This window comes from Canis aureus, chromosome 38 (genome assembly GCF_053574225.1).
Source record: "Canis aureus isolate CA01 chromosome 38, VMU_Caureus_v.1.0, whole genome shotgun sequence".
NCBI classification, from domain to species: domain Eukaryota; kingdom Metazoa; phylum Chordata; class Mammalia; order Carnivora; family Canidae; genus Canis; species Canis aureus.
Window position 1 is genome coordinate 3,552,015 of NC_135648.1, and position 19,735 is coordinate 3,571,749.

At 48.4% G+C, this 19,735-nt stretch overlaps 1 protein-coding gene across 14 annotated transcripts in view; it reads left to right on the forward strand.

Annotated features, from left to right (window-relative positions):
* The window catches only part of NOS1AP (nitric oxide synthase 1 adaptor protein), a 277,936-nt gene that overhangs the window by 205,931 nt on the left and 52,270 nt on the right, over window positions 1–19,735 (forward strand). For 9 of the 14 annotated variants that reach the window (XM_077887281.1, XM_077887279.1, XM_077887287.1 and 6 more), the window contains one exon: window positions 3,062–3,135. In XM_077887281.1, coding sequence (XP_077743407.1) covers window positions 3,062–3,135 — 74 coding nt within the window. The remainder of the gene's footprint in view (window positions 1–3,061; window positions 3,136–19,735) is intronic. The other 5 variants (XM_077887282.1, XM_077887280.1, XM_077887294.1 and 2 more) reach the window with 1 other exon arrangement.

Genomic DNA, 19,735 nt, shown 5'->3' on the forward strand with positions numbered 1-19,735 from the left:
CGGGCATAACTTGGAGACCACAGCCCACTCAGGACAGTGGGTAGCAAAACTGGAAATTTCCTCATGTAGTCTCCAAGACTCCCAAGACCTTTATTTCTAAGCATTTATTTATTTTTTTTAAGATTTTTATTTAGATCACACACACACACACACACACACACACACACACACGGGGGGGGGTTGGGGGCAGAGACAGTCAGAGGGAGAAGCAGGCTCCATGCCGGGAGCCCGACATGGGACTCGATCCTGGGTCTCCAGGATCACGCCCTTGGCTGAAGGCAGCGCTAAACCGCTGAGCCACCCGGGCTGCCCTATTTCTAAGCATTTATACAAAAAAAAATGGCCTCAAGTGTAAGTGGGAGCTGTGTGTGTTTCTCAAGATAGTGAAACTAAGTTTGGCTGTGGGTATTCTTCATTAATAAATTGCTATCCCCTGATTGATGCCAACTTTGATTTATAACCCCACAAAGGTGGTGGGTTCTTAGTTTTTCTTCCTGTTTTCCTTCTCTCATTAAAAGCTTTTCCTAAAAATTTTCCCTTCCATGAATATTTATTTCTAGGTAGAAAGTGAGGAAGGGGTCATTTGTATGTGTGCTTTTTGTTCTAGAGGGGGGAAAAAAAAACATCAAAACACTTGAAAAAGAGAAGGTTATGAAATGATTTCAGAGCAAGAGGGAACGATCCAAATGTTGAGATCCATGGAGCTTCCCTCTGAGTCCTACTGTTCATGGTGCCGCATTGAAGCTCAGTTGTACCAGAGGACCCACACTGGTCTACAAATTAGGACTTGGTTCTAGTCTTGACTGGGCTGTAAACTAGGGGGGGACACCTTGCTGGGACCTCTACAGGGTCTTATTTGAAAGATGGTGGCATAGAAAGGATACTGGAGAGTCCACTCTACCCCAGACCCTTTGGCTTATCTTGATAATGTTCTGATCCCTTCACAGAGTTAATGGATGCATCCAAGGATTAGTGCAAAATCTTTAAAGGAAGAGGACTAGATTTTTTTTTTTTTTGAGGACTAGATTTTAATCCAATTTTCAGAAAAGGAAAATAAGTTAGGTGAAAAGTTTGTTTTTTTGATCAGGATATCCTCTATGGATGCTGGTATCTCTTTTAAATGTATCTGCTGAAATGTTCAGGTTTCAATTGAAAGTCACTCAATTACATACCAGAAATTGAGGAAAATCTCGAATGAATAAAATGAATAAAAGAACAAATTGAATAAAAGAGTCAAGAGATGCCAATACCGAGATGACAGATGTTGGATTTGTCTGACAAGGCTGTTAAGGCAGCCGTCATAAAAATACTTCCGTGAGCAGTTACACTCTTGACACAAGAGTTAGAAAGTCTCAGCAAAGAAATAGAAGAAAGAAGAACCAAATGGAAATAATAGAACCTAAAACCTACGGCTGCTGAAATAAAAATCCAAATGAATGGGCTCAACAGCAGAGAAGAGGTGCTTTCTGAACATTGCTACCTGAATTGACTGAAGACTTTGGGCGACATACGTGGTCATAGATAGAAATGTGATTGAATTTAACATTTAATTATTTAATATTTATATTTCAATTTGCCCCCAAATCAAACCATATTTCAAGCATCCTATTTTGCTCTTAAGAGAATTCCCATGGCGAACACGTATACTGCGTGTTTAAAACAGGCATGAGTTGCTGTGCCCCTGAAAAATCTCAATGTGTCCATTGGAAACTGGCCCAATGTGTGCCAGTTATAAGGTTATAAGGCAGCTAAAAAATACTATCAACCCGTCCTTGCTGGGCTAAGAGGGGTATCACAGCTGGAACGTAGACACGAACGTGCCTCTGCAGATCCCACCACGTGTAAATCAGTGAGGGATTCAGGCCAGAGTACCAGGTTCGAGGGGGGGACGCTGGCAAGTGATGCGGGTACCCAGAGAGGGTCAGCCAGGGACTTGTCTGGCGAGGAGCGTTCGCAAAGCCTGAGATGATTTGGTGTCAAGAAGAGGGTTGGCTGTCTTTATACATCTGGAGGGTTCTCACTTAGAAAAAGATGGGGTCTCCTTGTTTCTGTGTTTGCTCCAAACGGGCCATTCGTACGTTAAAATCGTGCAGGGCAGTGAGTAGCCACGCTTAGGGAGGCGACTTTTGAAAAGTTAGTTCTCGGAGCCTGAGTTTTCTTGTCTGTAAAAACAGCATCTGATGTTGAATGCTTGTCAACCTGTGGAAAATCCACCTCTGCGGGCTGGATTGGGATTGAAACTGGGGGATGAGATGGCACGGGTGGGTGGCCGTGTCTGCCAGCGTTGTGTGTGAGTAAAGCTGTTTCATGTCTCGGAAGGGCCTGAGTAGAGTCTCCCCCTGGCCCCAGCTGGGGGCCTGTCCCTGCACCTGGAGGTGGGTCCTGGGAGCCGTGGTGGCCACTGACCAACTGCTTCCTCAACACACTTGGGGGGGGGTACTCACCTCATCAAGCACCTCATCTCTTGTATGGCCCCTGAATCCCACCCCACCCCTCGTCCCATTCCCATCCCTGTCCACATCCCCAGCAACCCAGGGGAGATCTCCTTTGAGTTAGGTCCACAGCCAGCAGGACTGTCCTCCTGGGTAACTACAGATGTACTAGGTACCTCACCAGGCTTGAATCCCACGTTCTCCCCTTTAAGGAAGAGAGGGTGGGAGCTGCATTTCCTTTTGCTTTTGACAGCATCCTTCACAGCTCAGCCTCCTCCCTTTTGTTCCTCCTGCTTCTCCCACTCCTCTGTGATGAGTGATGTATCGCCTCTGCGTCTTCCCTTGGTGATTGCTCCATGAAACTGTGACTTGGAGTGCGCTTCTGGTCCTCGGGTGGCCCCGGCTCCCACCTGTCCTGTGTGCCCTGGAGAGACACTGTCCTTGAAGTGCTGGAAGGAACCTGAACAGACCAGACATGACGTTTGCCACTTGTCCCCTGGAGCACTCAGCTCCAGACCTCTTAGAAGTCGTCAGGCCGGGAGCTGGTGCATGTGTTTGCATACATATTAGTAGCGCACCGTGTGCCCTGGTTCTGTAGCGGAGGACAAGCCTAACTTATTCATTTACAGCTTCTTTTATTGCAGAAAAAGGAGTGGACATGGGATGAGAGCAAGATGCTGGTGATGCAGGACCCTATCTACAGGTAAGAGTCCCGTCCTCACCTGTTGTCCCCTGGAGCTGTCGGGCCGGTGGAGCCAGGTAAATTCAAAGAAATTTCTACTACTTTTCCCTTCTGCGACCTGTTGGTTCCATATGTGTAAGTACAAGAAGCCAGTCTCCCTTATCTCTAAGATTTTGAGGAAGATTCTTCTTCGGTTCAATTGCACTGTCTAGAAACTACAAAGGATTTCTACTTGGTGTCTAGTCCCAATCCCTTGGTTGTACTTTGAGATTTTTCTAATTTGTGCTAGTTTTATCTCAACTGAAATGTCATACTTGCATATCTGTTCCACCTCAGAAACAGCACAGATAGAGGGGTTGTGACCTTTGGGGAAAGCAGAAAGACACGTATAGTCCCTGGAAATTGCCTTCACAATGAGACCAATAGGATTCCTGTAGAGATTAGATGTGTACTCCCTGGGCAGAGGAGTACCTGGTGGTCACAGTACGGAGCGCCAGGGCCCCCCTTGGGCCCACAGCAGGACCTTGATTCACCAGGGTTACTCTGGTGTCCTGGACTCTGCTGACCAAGCCCCACTCACCCCACCCCTACCTCCTTCCTGTTTTCTTCAGTGACAGAATGGGTGTTAGCTCTTCCTTTGGGATTTGGGGGAACCTAGAGTCAAATGACTTGCTCTGGTCAACAAAACGGATAAAGGTTGGGACTCAACTGACAAGTTGGCAACATGGCGGCCCTGTCTTCTCATCAAAGAGTGGATGCCTGTGAAATGGGATTTCTGTTCATTCAAGGAAATGTAACGAATGTGAAAACACTCATGCCAGGTGCTGTGCTGGGTGATTCAGTGGATGACTAAAGTAGGTCGTGGTCCCTCCTTCTCTGAGACTGTTAGTCTAGAAGGAAATAGATCACTGAGGCACAAGACCGTGTGTCTGACAACATGAATTTCTTTCTCTGGGTTCCTGTTGTACTTTTAAATGTTTGTGGAAACAAGTGGTACAGTGTGTTACTGTCACTTAAAAAAAGGTCTTTTGCCAGTAGATGATGAGGCTCTTGCAGGGGAAGAACCGTGCCCAGCTCCCTTTCGTATTTCTAGCACCAAGCCAGCGTCTGGCCTAGATGCATCATTTAATAAAAGTGTGATGGGTGGATGGAAAAATGTACTCGATACCTGAAAATTAACTTGCGTGTTATGGTGATTCACAGGAGGGAATAATCACTTTCTACTTGAGTGATAAGGAAAGGCTTCAAGAAACAGATTGCATCAGAGCTGGGCTTGAGGGATGTGAATGCCCCTGTCATTTGCATTTTGTAAAAGGAAGAATTTCCTGGGAGGGGGGTGGTTTTGTTTTTGTTTTCCACAGCGGCACCGTATACATACAAAGCCAGCTCATTGCAGATGCCACTCATGGCCTTGAGTCAACCTTTCCTTGGTTGAGAGGAAGGACTTTGCCCAAAGTTTTAACAACGTAGCCCAAACAGGCTATCGATTTGATGTATTTTTTATAATAGCTTTATTGTGAGGTATAGTTGATCTAAGGATCTCCTTTCTATTGTTATGATGAGTTTGTGGTGTGTGTGTGTGTGTGTGTGTGTGTGTGTGTTTTGTGGTGTTTTTTGTTTTAATTTTGTGTACCGTCATACAGCGTATCCTTTTTCTTGGCCTGGCTTCTTTCATTCATTGTAATTATTCTAAGAATCCTTACTTGTCATTGTATGTAGCAATAGCTTATCCCTTTTTATTACTAAATGGTATTCCACTGTATGAGTATAACTCATTGTGCTTGGCCATTCGAATGTTGGTGGACATTTTGGTGGTTTCCAGTTTGGGGCTTTTACAAAAGTTTATGTGACTGTTCACTACAAGTATTTATATGGACATACACTTTCATTTTTCTTGGGTAAATACCTAGGAGTAGAATGGCTGATTATATGGTGGGTTTTTTCTTGGGAGGGGAGTTATTCTTGTTCTGAAAGATTTTATTTATCTGAGAGAGAGAGCGTGAGTGTGTGTGTGAGAGAGTATGAATGAGCCAGGTAGGGGGAGAGGGAGAAGCAGGGGAGCCTGACGTGGGGCTCGATCCCAGGACTACAGGATCATGACCAGAGCCGAAAGCAGACACTTAACCAACGGAGCCACCCAAGCACCCCGATTTTGTTTTTTTAATGAAACAGCCACACTTTTCCCAAGCGGTAGAACCACTAGTGGAGTTTGAGACCTCTAAATCCTTCAAATCTTTGCCAACATCTGGTATCGTTGGCTTTTTTTTTTTTTTTTTTAATTTTAGCCCCTCAGATAGATGTGTATTAGTATCTCATGGGGGCTTTAATTTGCATTTCCTAGTAACTAATCACCTTGGGCATCTTTTCATCTCAGATGCCATTCGTCTGTCTTTTGTGAAGCATCTGTTCAAGTCTTTAGCCCAGTTTTGATTGGGGTGTTTTGTTTTCTCATGGAGTTTTGAGAGTTCTTTGCAAATTTTGAATACCTATCCTTTATCAGCTGTGTGGTTTGCAAATATTTTCTCCAAGTCTAGCTGGACTTTTCTCTTAATAGTGTCTTTTGAAGGACAGAGTTTACTTTTGGTGAAATCCAAACTACCAGTTTTTTTGTGTGTCCTCTAAGAAATCTTTGGCTAACTCAGGGTTGCAAAGATTTTCTTCTGAGCTTCACATTTTGGTGTATAATCTACTCTGATTCGTTTTTTTAAGAAGAGGGATATGTCAAAGTTTCTGTTTTTCCTCCTGCAAACAGGTGTCCGGTTGTTCCAGACTCATTTGGTGAAAAGACTGTTCTTTCTCAGCTGAAGTACCTCTGTTGAAAATCTCTTGTCCCTCGCTGTGTGGTTTGTTTTGAAGTCTTTATTCTCTTCGATCCATCCAGTTGTCTGTCTTGATGCTAGAATCATGGTGTCTTATTTAGTGTAGCTTAATAAAATAATCTTGGAATCAGGTAGTCTGTCTTCTAGACGTTCTTCTGTTTCAAAGATTTCTTTCAATTAGTATAAGTATGGTATGACCTTTTTCCTTCCCTTCACTTTTAAGAAGAAACATGCTCTTTGGTGGGGGAGGGGTGGAAAACATTAAAAAATCTTAAATTTGTAAGTGAATTAATTTTTTTTTTAAATTTAAGGTAGGCTCCACGCCCAATGTGAGGCTTGAACTCATGACCCTGAGCTCTATTTGGCAACCCCTGTCCCCCCAGGGGGAAAAAAAATCCATACAGCAGATTTTCTGGTTGTAGGTATCTCGTGGATATCTTGCTCATCTGTCAGAATTCAGCAGCCTGCATTTATGAACAAAGGTATGAAGCTTTGCCAGTCCTGTCCCAGGCATCTAGATCCTTTTTTCCCCCTCGTGTATTAAATTGGGTGTTTTTGGTCTCTGTACATGTAAATTTGTGTGTTAGGAGTTGATGAAGGAGGACTTTATTCTAAACGGTATATCTCATTTCATCATCAGTAAGAACATTTATCATCATGATAACATGGTAACATTCACAAATGAGCTTTTCTCAGGGACCGTTTCTGCCCCTAAGGAACCCCTCTGGTGTGACTGGCGTTGCCGCAGAATACATAATTGCTGATGGCTTTCATGAAACACTGGACTCCCCCAGCATTCGCTTTCAGAAAACTCCTTTGTGGCGCGGTGCTTTCTTCCCATCCAAAAGAAATGCCTTCACCACATCAGTAACAGGCTCCTCTTTTATTAGCTTACATTTTAAATTTAAATTTTTTGCATCTCTCCCCTTGAATAATAGAGTCATGGGTTGTTTTTTTTTTTTATATTGAGGCAAAATATAAAATGTACCATTTTAATAATTTTTTCAAAAGATTTTATTTACTGGAGAGAAGAGAGAGAAGGAGCAGGGGGAAGGGCAGCAGGTGAGGGAGAAGCAGACTCCCCCCCTGAGCAGGGAGCCCGATGACATGGGGCTCAATCCCAGGACCCTGGGATCACGACCTGGGCTAAAGGCAGATGCTTCGCCGACTGAGCCACCCAGGTGTCCTGCCACTGTAATAATTTTAAGCGTATGAACTCATGGCATTAATCACACTCACCGTGTCGTGCGGCCATCACCACTTTCTAAAACTTTTTCATTGTTCAGAATAGGAGCTCTGTGCCCATCAGCGAGGACCCCTTATTTCCCTCTCCCCAAGCCCCAGGTGACCTCTAAAGTCCTGGGACTTTATAACATTGAAGCACTGTGGTGGCCACATGGTCCAGCCTCCCCCATCGCAGGATGCCTCTGCCCCCTGCCCTGATCGCTGTGACCATGCTCCTCACTGTGTTTATGTGAGTTTTGTCCATTGATCCTAGCTCTCGTCTCTGGAGCCACAAATACGGAGATCTTATTTCCCTAAAGTTCCCGAAGCCATTCTTCATTATATTTTTACCTAGACTTCCTGATTTTAGAACACATAATTTCTTTCCCCTTAAGATATATTAGAATTTAATATAGTTTCCCAGATGCTGTCTTCTCAGTGTAAGATGTAGAGATAACTCTACCCTCATGATGCTCAGTTTTGCATTCATTTGTAAAGAAAAAGATGATACTATATTTTGCTTATTTAACAAACTGTGTTAAGGTCCTACCTAGGTCGTGGTGAATTTATTGTCCAGAATCTTTAGGATTATATGATGGTCTCTAAACCAGATTTGTGTGTGTGTGTTTAAAAATTGGACTTTTTAATCTAATTTTGGTCACAGATCGACTTAAAGTATTATTACAAAAGCAATGATAATTTATACATATATTTATTATGCTAGGATGTTTAGGTACCTACATTTTAGTTGGAAAAAAAAAAACAGAATAATCCAGATTTTTTTTTTACTCATTCTTTATTTCTGCAGTTCTTGCTATTTTATTTTTTAGCCTCAATACAAGAATTTACATATGTTGTTGTTACGTGAGATATAACTTTTCTGAACTCATTATTCAGAATGCTCGATTTTTTTATTTTATTATTATTATTTTTAATGAATCAGAGTTCAGTAGGGAAGTAGGCACTGAGAGTGTCAAGGCCTATTGAAGTTGTTCTCAAATTTGGACCTACACCTTTGCAGCTGAAGCCAGAAAGTAAAAGGTCCAGACAAGACCCTAGAGTAGTCATTAGCCAGCCCAGGTGTGGCTTATAAGTCAAGAGTTCTTGGGACCCCAGGAGCATCTATGAGCCAGAGCAGAATTGCAGATGGGACAGGGGCAGAGGTCTGTGGAAGGCTGTTGACTCTTCCTGGCTGTTGCCTTCTAGTTAGCTGAGAAGCTTCTGACCAGGGGCCTGGATCTGAGGGTGTTCAGCAGGGCTGGTGGTTATGAAGGGGAGCCAGATGTGGTGCACAGCAGAGCGAGGCCACGTGTGGCTGGCCGGTACCCGGATGTCCAGGTCTTCTGGCTCTAGCCAGGGATGACCCTTCAGAGCATGGTTGCTCCTGCTCATTTTACACCTCCCAGATCCCACACAGGTTTCTCTCGTGAGCAGTCCTACACCATGGCTCTACAGAAAAGGGAATGTTGACTTTTAGCTTAGCAGAGCTGACCCAGTATAAAGCCATCACGCTGGGGTGTGACAACTTAACTGTCCCTCTGAGCTTTTGGTTAAGTAACTTTAATAAGAACATTTTCATCCAAGTCACTGACATGATAAGGGTGTTGAATGGAACAGGACTAGGCCTAAAAAATGAAGGCTTCGTGTTTAATTTTTCCTTATTTCACATTTCACTTCCTTGGTTAACATGCTTATTTTACCCTTTCTGCTTTAATCAGCATGCTTTTTTTTTTTTTTTTTTTTTAAGTTAAAAAATAGCACAGGAGTAGTTGTACCATTATAGAAGTCTGTGCTTTTGAAGTTCAGTTCCCCTGCCTTGGTTTCTTTTCAGTCTTATTGGGCACTGAAGGAATTATCAGTCCCCCAAAGATTTCTGACTCTAGTGGCCAGAACCACAAATGACAATCCTTCTTTTGAACCAAAGGAAATAGATTAATTAACCTGAAGTCTTCCGGAGCTAGACTGGAAGTAGTTCTCTGGTGTTGAGTGTAGAGGATCAAACCAGGTAGGGTCCCCATAGGGTGTCCAGCCAGTCCTCAGAAATGTCATTAATTAACGTGCAAGCAGTTGGCCAGATCAGACACTAGAAGAAGCGCGTTCTGGTTTAGGGCCCTCCTCATTGAGCCACACTTTGATTTTGAGCAAGTCAGAGGTAAATTATTCAGGGCTAGCTGGGGAAAGGAGGAAAGGCTGCATGGAGAGCTCTGATGTGTATTGTTTGTCGTGCTGGGCACCGAGGAAAGCAGTGGTTTAGCAGTCTGGGTCCAATCAGAAGACAGAACTCACAGTGATTTAAATAGAAGAACTATAAAGAATAATTGAGCTGTAACAAAACAGTACCTTTAAGCTGCAAAGATCACTCTTGGCACACCTGGGTGGCTTAGTCAGTTAAGCATCTGACCCTTGATTTCAGCTCAGGTTGTGGTTCTCGGGGCTGTGAGATCGAGCCCCACGCCGGGCTCCTCACTTAGGGGGAGTCTGCTTGAAGATTCTCTCCTTCTGTCCCTCCCCCCACACGAGCCCATGATCTCTCGCTCTCTCTCTTTCTGAAAGTAAATAAATCTTAACCGTTCATATTTTTTTTTAAGTGCCAAAGCTTAGGAAGTATCCTCTCATACTTTGATTTTATGAAAGTGGGGTAGAGAAAAAAAAAAACCCTAGGCAGCACTTCTAAAGACTTGCAAATAAATGAAAAGAGCATCCACCGGTAAAGAGCATAAAGGCAGGAAGAAGCAGATGGAACATATGGTGACTCCTACAGGAGCAGGTTCACGGGAGGGAGGGGTCAGAGTCCGCCAGTCTCTTGGTGGGGAAAGAAAGGAGAACCGCGGTGCCACAAATTGGAAATTAGCAGTGGAGTCAAACAACTTTACATTTTTAAAAGCAATGATAGTGGCCCTATGAAGGCAGAAGGATGAGGTCCCGTGGGGATTAAAATAGAAGGTTTTAAAGATGCACATTATTTTTAAGCATTATTTTTTAATGGAATCAGATACTACCCTAACCTGTAATATACAGGTAGAGTCCCATAATTAGGAGAGAAGATAGACGGGGTAGCAATTACTTGCACTGCGGTTTTGTAGAGCCAAAAAAGCTCTCAGGATGCCTAAGGGTGGCTCTCCAACATCCAGGCTGTCCCTGCAAAGTCAGACCAAGACCTCCCCGATGGAGACGATTGCTCGCTCTAGACTCCCTCCCTTCAAACCTCCAGACGCCCGAGTCCCCACCTCAAACCCCGGCACGCGTTCCCTTAGCTCCATCACCATGGGAGTATGGCAGGGGGCCCAGGTACCCGAGTCGCGGGAGGTCAGAGGAGGATGAGCAGCCCTGGAGCTCACGCACCGAGCTCTCATGTGTGCCCCATGACGGACAAGGGTCAGGGTGACTGTCTGGATCTTCCGTGTGTCTGTAACATTGAACCTCCTCCAGGTCTCCGCACGGGAGGTGCTGGAGGGGCCCCTGCTAGATGGTCACCAGGGACCTGGCGGCAGCCCGGCCTGTGGATCTTTCCCAGGCTTCTCCTGTCTTTCCTGGGCCAGCCTGTCTGGGGGATGGGAGTGGCCGTCACCTCCGTGAGTCATGTGTCGCACAGAGATGATGCTCTTATTCCCTCTACTGCCAGAACCTTCCATAGGCGCTGCCTCTTCATACATATGCATGAGTGGGAATTACCCAATTTTACGCATGGAGGGGCTTAGGAACTGAGAGAGGAAAGAGTGAATCATTCATGCTCTGGCTTCAGCTCCCCAGGGGTGAATAAGGGACCGCGGAGCAGCCCTTATTCAGCAGCCCTCCACGGTCCCTTATTCACCCCTGGCATGAATTCCACTAGGGGCCACATCCTGCTCACCCGCTTCTACCTGTGAGCTGTGTACACCTCCCTCTTGCTCGGTGACCCCCATCTCCTGTGGCCTTGCCCCCCGTGGCTCTGGGCCCTGCCCTCCTGTGTTCTGGACCCAGTGTCACTTGTGTCCCCACCGTGGGCTGTGGCCAGCCCTTCCTTCCCCAGCCTCCCCATCTCCCCCGCCTACCCTGAGATCACCTGCCCCATGCAAGGACACAGCTGCCAACCCTTGGCTCCCTCCCAGGGCCCAGGCCCGTCACCCTGCAGGTCATCGAGGTCTGACTCTGGTTTCCACCGCTTGGCGGAGACCACTTGCTCTGCCTGCTGGTGCAGGCCCCGCAGCTCCACACCCGCCGCCCCTCCTTTCTCCTCTTATTTCGGTTTTCCTGCCTGCCTTTCTATTGCTTTCAATCCTTCGTTAGTCTGATGCCTTCTTTATCTGTTCCCATCCTTTACCTTTCCTCGGAAGCAGGTTCTGCACTTCAGTCTGCACGCCCCTTCGTGGGCTGGGCACAGTCCCTGGAGCTCGAAGTCTCGGTAAAGGCATGGGGTGCGGGGCCCCTGGGTGGCTCAATCGGTTAAGCACCTGCCTTCGGTTCAGGTCATGATCCCGGGGTCCTGGATGGAGCCCTGTGTCAGGCTCCCTGCTCAGTGGGGAATCTGTTTCTCCTCCCCCCTTTACCCCTCCCTCCCATGTGTACGTGCGCGCTCTCTCTCTCTCCCCCACTTCTCAAATAAAAATATTTAAAAATTTTTTAGAAATATTAGATATTAATAAAAATTTAAAAATAATTTTTAATACCACATGGGATGCACTGTGAGTCCCCCCGAGGGCCTGCTGACCCATCACTCCCGATCATTCCTGCGCGGCCTCAGGGCTCCGTGTCACATGCACACATTCACGTCCAAGACCTACCTCCTCCTCGGTCCTTGCTCCTGTCTGTCTCTTCCACTCGGAGGTCACGACGTGCCCCGTGTGGATGCAGAGACACATGAGGCATAGCTGGTCTCTGCAAGGTCCCCACGGTGCCAGCTTCTCTCCGTGACTGTTTTCAGGAAGTGTTCAGAGGAATGTGGTTGAGGCAGTTGTTTTCAAATGACCAAATAATTCATGCTTGTCCCTAAAAATAAGGTGGTGAAGAAGCTTTAGAAAGGAAGACGTCAAATGTTCTTCCTTCAACCCCTGTTTCCTCTAGTGCCGTTCCATATGCAAATATGCAAACACGCTGATGTTTTTCCAAGATCCGGTTTGCTGTGATTCTGCACAGAGTTCTACAATGAGCCTGTTTTTCTCGCAGTCCTATACCAAGGACTTCCTTCCACACCTCTGCTTACAGCCCCCCCGTGACGCCTTCGACTCTCAGTTCCAGAGTGACAGTTGACAGAAGGGTTTTAGAGCAACGCCCCACATGCAGAGAGATGCAGGCAGGTGGACGGGGGAGAGATTGCCCAGTGATCAGGACATAGGGCAGACCCGACCACAGGGCTGACAGCAGTTGGAAGCATAGACGGGGCTCAGTCTGTGGGCTATTTTAGGTCTGGACCATTCAGACTGGTGACCATCTTTACACAGCAGAAATGAGGGAGAAATACCAAGTTTAAGGAGGGTAGTGGGAGGGGCCCGTCCAGTGAGCCCTACTTGAATCTTTGGTAATTTTACATCTGCCTTTTCCAAGGGCTGTCTGCCTCTGGTGAATCCCACTTGATGATTAAATTCAATCATGGCACAAGAATAGAAAATTGTATCACGGCGTGAAGGCAAGAACCACATGTATTTTGTGCACTACTGTATCCCAGGGGCCTGGAAGGGTCCTTCCTACGGAGTGGGTGCTCCATACATACTATGTGACAAAGTGAGGGCAGGCTGGATCCCCTCATTTGTCCTAAAATGTTCCTTTCAAACGGCCTTTAAGCTTCCTTATTTTATTGGTGGCCTGAATTGCAAAGCTGGTGGGTAGTGAAGAGATAACAACGTACAGCAGAAAACCCAAGAGCCACCAGAATGATCAAAGTTAAACCTCCAGATCGGGGTATCTGTGCCAGGCCTTAGAGGACATCTTTTACTCGAACGATGGAAACTCCAATTAGGCCAGCATTAGAAAACTTCATGTAATTAAACACTGTCTACCCAGGGCGGGGGGCGGGGGCGGTTGGTGCAGAGTCACCTGTGGAGAAAGAACCAGGGGAACAGATAAACCAGGCCTGGTCCCAGTTCTACATCTAAGTGACTGCTTACTTTGAAATTCCATTACTGTTTCATTTTTTCCTCCTTACGTGCATAAAGGGAGTCCAGAAAGGGAATTTGCAAAGTATTGAAGAGGCTCAGATGAGAGAGTGTATGCAAGATAAAACCAGCACTGCTTCCCTTGACTCCTTGCCCTACCACCAGGTAGACACTGGCCTGGGCATCCATAGGAAGGTCTGATTCTCAGAAGCATGACACGAACACTACTGAGAATCTGATAAAACTGGTTCTTCTTCCTGGAACAGTACATTCATGGACATACTTGCAGAATTTTGAATTTGTGGGCGCTTCGTGTACCACTGAGTCCTGTGATTTATCATCTCCAAGCTAAGATCCACTGGTGCCAATAATCGTTTAGTTATCTTGAATATTTTGCTTCTCAAGCCGGGAAGGTTTATCATTGGATGTCCTCCAGTAGGGGGAAAAAGAATCTAGCTTGCTTAATCACTTAATGTTTGAATGATTAGTGGAGTTTATTTTGTCAGCCCAAGAGGCATTTGCATCTTGTTTAGAGGAGCCATGGTCTTTAAAACAAACCAATCTTGTATCGGTGGGTTTCAGATCACATAAAGGGAGAGGATTTGCATAGGAGGAGTCTCTCTGGTACTGTAGGTGTTTTGGGATTCACATGGATGCGGGAGCGTTGGTATAGGGTCTGTGTTTGACACTGGGATGGAAGGGCCATTGGGCGACCAGTCTGAACTCCAAAGGCAAGTAAAGACTGCTCTTGGTCTGGAACCATAACCCTTGTCTGACCAGCCCTAATAGCCTCCAGGATTGTAGTCAGACTCTGTCCCAGCTCATCCCATGGTGGTCACTTGGGCATTCTACACCACGCACCTGTCTAGACGCTCTGTGTCCTGCCCTGCCCCTTGATCCTGGCTGGGAAGCCCTCTTGGCTCCCTCTTGCATCTTGGCATGGTTAGGAAGATGATGATGCCCAACTGCTAGGAAGGGTCCAGCCAGTTGTGAGCCTGGGCTGCTTTCCTGCTAGCATGGACCTCCGACCATGGAGAGGAGGATGACTGGGAGGCCCCCCAAAGGTTATCCATAGGGTTCAGGAAATAAGGGATGAGAAAAGCTGAGTTGTCTGCAAGTGTCCACACCCTTAATTGGGAGACCCTGAGAGCAGCTGTGGGGGAGTGTCAGCCTTTCCCAATGCCTGGTGGCAGACGTGATCAAACCATCATTGGTCAAATCTGCTGGGTTTGGTAACCCGTCTGTCAAGTTTTTGAATAAGAATTCTAAGGTTTAAAAAAAAAAAGAATTCTAAGGTTTATTTTAAATACTACATCTACCAGGAATTCTTTCCTGCTTAAAAAAAAAAGATGTTATTTATTTATTCATGAGAGACACAGAGAAAGGCAGAGACACAGGCAGAGGGAGAAGCAGGGAGCCCGATGCGGGACTCCATCCCGGAACCCTAGGATCATGACCTGAAATGAAAGCAGACGCTCAACCACTGAGCCCACCCAGTTGTCCCTCTCCTGCTTTCAACCCCGCTCCCTCGGTGGAGATCTGATTTCCATTTCTTCCTTGGACCCCAGGGCTATATAGTCCTTAAGTTCATCCCAGTACTGTGGGTATTTATCTGTCTTCTGGTTTATAGTAGGAGCTACTCTTACTCATCTTTATGTCCTATCGACTGCTGTCTTGCACATAATTGTGCTCAATACATATTTATTAAGTCAGATTGTTTTCTTGTTAAATCTTTGCAAAATTCTCAGGATGGGGGTACATTTATTCTGTGGACTTTTACCTAGGATTTGATGGGATGGATGGATGGATGGATGAACCAACCAACCAGTCTGCAGGCATTTGTTGAGCACTGAATGCCACTCATGTGTAAAGGTATTTGGGGAGGGGATAAAAAATGTGAACCTTAATAATCAAGAAAAAATATATATATATTTTAAGATTTTATTCATGAGAGACACACACAGAGAGGCAGAGACACAGCAGAGGGAGAAGCAGGCTCCCTGCAAGGAGCCCAATGTGAGGCTCGATCCCGGGTCTCCAGGATCACACCCTGGGCTGAAGGCAGACGCTCAACCACTAAGCCACCCAGGGGTCCCGAGAATATATGTTCTAATAGGAGATAGTGACCAGCACACAGGTGACTATTCAAAAGGCAGCATTGAGTTGGGAGCACACAAGAGGTCACGTGACCTTGCTAAGTGCCGCTCAGGGACCAGGCCAAACCTCTCTTTGTGCTGTGGGATTAACCACAAAGCAAGGTCACCTTTAAAAATATACTCCCTCCTTCCTCAAGTTGGCCGGAGATGCCAGCCCTGTCCTGTTGCTGCTGCACAGTCAGCTCCTTGCTGGACGGGCCAGTCCTCTTTTTCCGAGCGTTGTCTTGACCTTTAACTCTATGTCTCGTCCAGTTTGTTGCACTTTTTTGCTGATAATTCATAACCGCCCGAGGGCGGGTGGGAGAAATGAAACCATAATAAACAGTGGATGTGTTCATCTTGGTTTTAACAGCGGCCTCAAAAAAAGGGGGGGTTTGGGAGGGGAAGAACAAGAATAGCCTCAGAAGAGAATCTCTCTTGGGTGCCACCTGCACGTGAGCTCGTCGCTGCTCATTGTGGCCCATTAGCACTTCGTCGTTGGGGGGTCCCGACTGCTGGAGGGGGGGGTATCGTAGGTGCGTTTCCTTCCTGGAGTGGCCCCCAGGCAGTCGGCCAGTGGTCTGACCTGCTCTGCTACCCTGACACCCAAGCGCTGATGAAAATATACATATGCGTGTGCACACACATGGGCATGCATGTGCACACACGTAAACACAAACATCTCTCTTTGTAAGTTTTATTGGTGTGGTGGTGTTTTGTTTTAAATATCAAGAGCTAAACCCAAATCCCTGCCAATCGCCTTTGTTCACTGATGGGAAGGACAAAGCCCTAAGGAAACAATTAAGCCCGTCAGATGCCATAGCTGAGAGGAGTCTGACAGGCTGCGTCTAAGAGAGGAGCTCAGAAACCCGGTCCCAGGAGAACCCCCAGTGGCCCTGGCCGGGCCTCCCCCCGGGATTTCCAGGAGCCCCGCCCCTGGGGCCGTGAGCCCAGGATGAATCCGCACACATCTCTGCTCCTAGAAGACTGCAGTGGACTTTTCTGGACTTTTTCTGGCTGCACGTGCTGTCCTTTGCGTCCAGGTCCCCCTCTGGCAGGTGTCCTCGCCCTACACAGAGGGAAGGAATTAACCGGCAGGTAAAGCGCAGGTGGGAGCAGTTAAATCAGCCTCTGCTTTACCGGGATGCTTGACTGGAAAAAAAAAAAAAAAAGAGAAGAAGAAGGGAGAAGAAGAAACCTCTCACGGAGCCCTTGCCTCGGCCACAGACTCCTATGCACACGGAGGCCACCGGGACACCCCGCCTCCAAGGGAGAGGGGACAAGCCTGGGCAGCAGGCCTGGCCCTGGGAGCCTCCTCCCTGCGGGCCCCGGACCCCAGGCCCCACCGTCTGGTCTGGGTCTTGAGACCTCATTTTCCCTCTATTTCCCCCCAGATCTGGAGGCTATTTGTTTCTTTTTTTTTTTCTTTCTTTTTTTTTAAGCCTATAAATAGGCTCCAGTTTTGCCATCCTAAAAAGAAAAGGTGCTCCCGAAGTGAAGCCGGCCTCTTATCCTGTCCTTTCCTGACCAGGCCCGCAGGGTGGTTGCGTCCAAAACCTCCACCGCCTCCTGGAGGCCCTCCTCCGGCATTCCTCCTCTGTCTCCTGGTCTTCTGCTGGTTCAGTTTTATTTTGTCCCCCCCCCCCCCCCCCCCGCCGCCCCGCGACTCCTCTCTGCTAACAGCCGCATCTCTTACGTCCTCCCTGCTCCTGCTTCCCACGCCACAGCCGCCCTCTGTGTCCTGGGGGCCGTGGAGTCTGTGCCCCCACCATCCCTTCTCTCCGTGGTCTCGCCACCAGGCCCTCCGAGTGCCCTGGTGGCCCGTCAGTGTGACATGTGCAGAACCCACAGCACATCCCTGTGCCCTCAGCTTCTCGTGCTTCTGCGGCCCTTGAGCTGGTTGGCGTTCAGTGCCCCCACTCCAGCAGCCAAGTCCCCCAGGTCCCCCCTCCTCACCCTCACGTCCAGAGAAATGCACGTCCTGCAACCCAGCACTACTGCCGCCGCCCTAGGTAGACCTTCGGCTTTTCCTGCCTGGACTTCGGGCCCGTCGGCCTGGTTGCACAGCCGGTGCACTGTGTAAGAGCAGGCCGTGTCCATCACCCTGCCCTGTGCTTGGCACCTGCCTCACCCAGGCTAGTTCCCATGACCGTTTGTGTCTGCAGATGAGAAAATGGAACTTGACAATTAGGAGACTCACCCAGGGACTTAAAATTGGAAGCAGCGAGACAGACATTGGAGTCCAGTCCTTCTGCCTGCAAAGCCCCCGGTCCAGATACCTCTCCCCCCACACCTTCCGTATTGCAGTAGCCTCTCTGGCCTCCCGTCTCCTGCTCGTGTCCTCCTGCAGTCCATCCTCACACCGCCCTGACCGCCAACATGTCAGTCCCCTGCCCCTGCGTGGGCCCCGACCAGTGCCCTGGGCACGCAGGTGACGGCTGGGCTCCGCGCAACAGGTCCTGACCTCCCTGGGCTCTCACCTCCTGGTCCCCTGTATGTGCTGCTTTCCTGATGCCAAAAGTACACTCTGCTATTTTGTGACTGTGCTTTTTTTTGGGGGGGTAGCATGTGTGCAAGTGGGAAGGGGCAGATGGAGGAGGAGAGAGGTTCCCCAGCAGGTTCCACACTCGGTGCAGAGCCCAACACAGCTCAGTCATGACCTGGGCTGAAACCAAGAGTCAGATGCTAAACTCACTGAGCCACCCAGGCGCCCCCCCACCTTTTTTTTTTTTGACTGTCTGCCTTTCTGGGTGCAGCTTCCCCTGCAAGGAATATTGTCCCCACCTCTGTCTGATGGCTAGCTTTCCTTTGCTCGTCTAGACCTGCTCCCCACCAGGCTGAGTGCCCGCAGAAGCCGGCTGTGTGTCCCGAGCGTCACAAGGGCTCCCGACGGTGGCCCGTGGCTCAGCCTCCAGGTGCTGGCAGCCAGCCGCCCATTACCCGGCTCCTCGGGCCTGGGGTCCCTCGGAACCACGCTGCCCCCCCCTCGCTGCTCTCTGCCCTCACCTTTGTAAGTAGCTCCTTAGTAAGCGCACCTCGGATGAATCCAATTATCTGTTTCCTGCCAGGACCCGGCCTGATGCATCCCCCCCACCCCTGCCACCTCCCAGGCATTCAAGGTGCTGCTCAAGACAGCAGGTCCCCTGAGCGCCCCTCCTGGAGTGTCCCCAGGGCTGGAGCTCTGCTCACGGCCTGTGCTCACTTGCTGCCGAGCCCTCTGCGCCCCTGCAGGACCGGCTGTGGACCAGGCTCTGTTCTGCCCCCCAAGACAGTCTGGGGTGGAGAGGGGAGGGAGTGGGTAGAGGAGGAATGCATGTCTTGGAATGAAATCAGGCCACGCTACCCTCCACCCCAAGTGCCCTGGGGTAGTGAGGAGATCCCTCAGCAGCTGCCCTGGGTAGTGGGGAGACCGAGGAGGGGAAGAGCTTGCAGCAGCACAGCAGGAAGAAAGACTCCTCAAGCCAGGACCTTCTTCCCTTCCCACCTTCCCCCATCCCCCCACCCTTGGACCTGGCTTCCTCCAGCCTCCCATCCTGCCCCTTCCCCACACTTCCAAAGGGAAAACCGAAGACTATTAAAAAGTGACTGGAGGGCGCCTGGGTGGCTCAGTCAGTGAAGCGTCTGCTTTTGGCTCAGGTCATGATCTCAAGGTCCTGGGATCGAGCCCCCACTTGGGCTCCCTGCTCCTTGGGGAGTCTGCTTCTCCCTCTGCCCCTCCCCTGCTCATGTGCACATGCTTGTGCTCGTTCTCTCTCCCCCCCTCTCTCTCTGAAATCTTTTTTAAAAAGTGATTGGAAATTGAAATGAGATCGAGTGTATGTCAGTTCTTCCACCCCATTCTGTTCCATGATGTTTGTGGGCTGGAAGTAAAGATCCATGGTTCCATATAATTAAAAAAAAAAAAAAAAAAGACATTAGATCTTGATACGGAGGGAGCTGTGGTAGGACACGTTGTCCTGGGGTGTGTGTGAGAGGTAGGGTTGTTGACACCTGCCCCGACCCCACATTCTCTGGTCCTCAAGTCCTGAGAAGGAAGCGCCTTCAATGAGCTGAGATTCAGACCTGCTCTGATGTGGAATCAGACGAGCAGGTCAGAGCAATCAGAGAAAGAGAAGCACCTGGTCGTGCCAGCCGGGTACTCTGAGCCCCGGGGAAGGGGAGTGGGTGCCCTCTCCTCATTTCCCATCAGGCACACGGGGTTCCCACGTGCTGAGCAAGTGATGGTGGGGAGGAGATGAGAGCAGAGGACAGAGTGGGTCGTGGGGAGGATCCCAGGAAGCTCCCGATGGGTCATTTGAGGACTGCCTTTGGAAGAACTAGGATGAGCATTTATAGTATCCCTGGGTTGGTCTATTTGAAGAAACTTGGTTGGAAG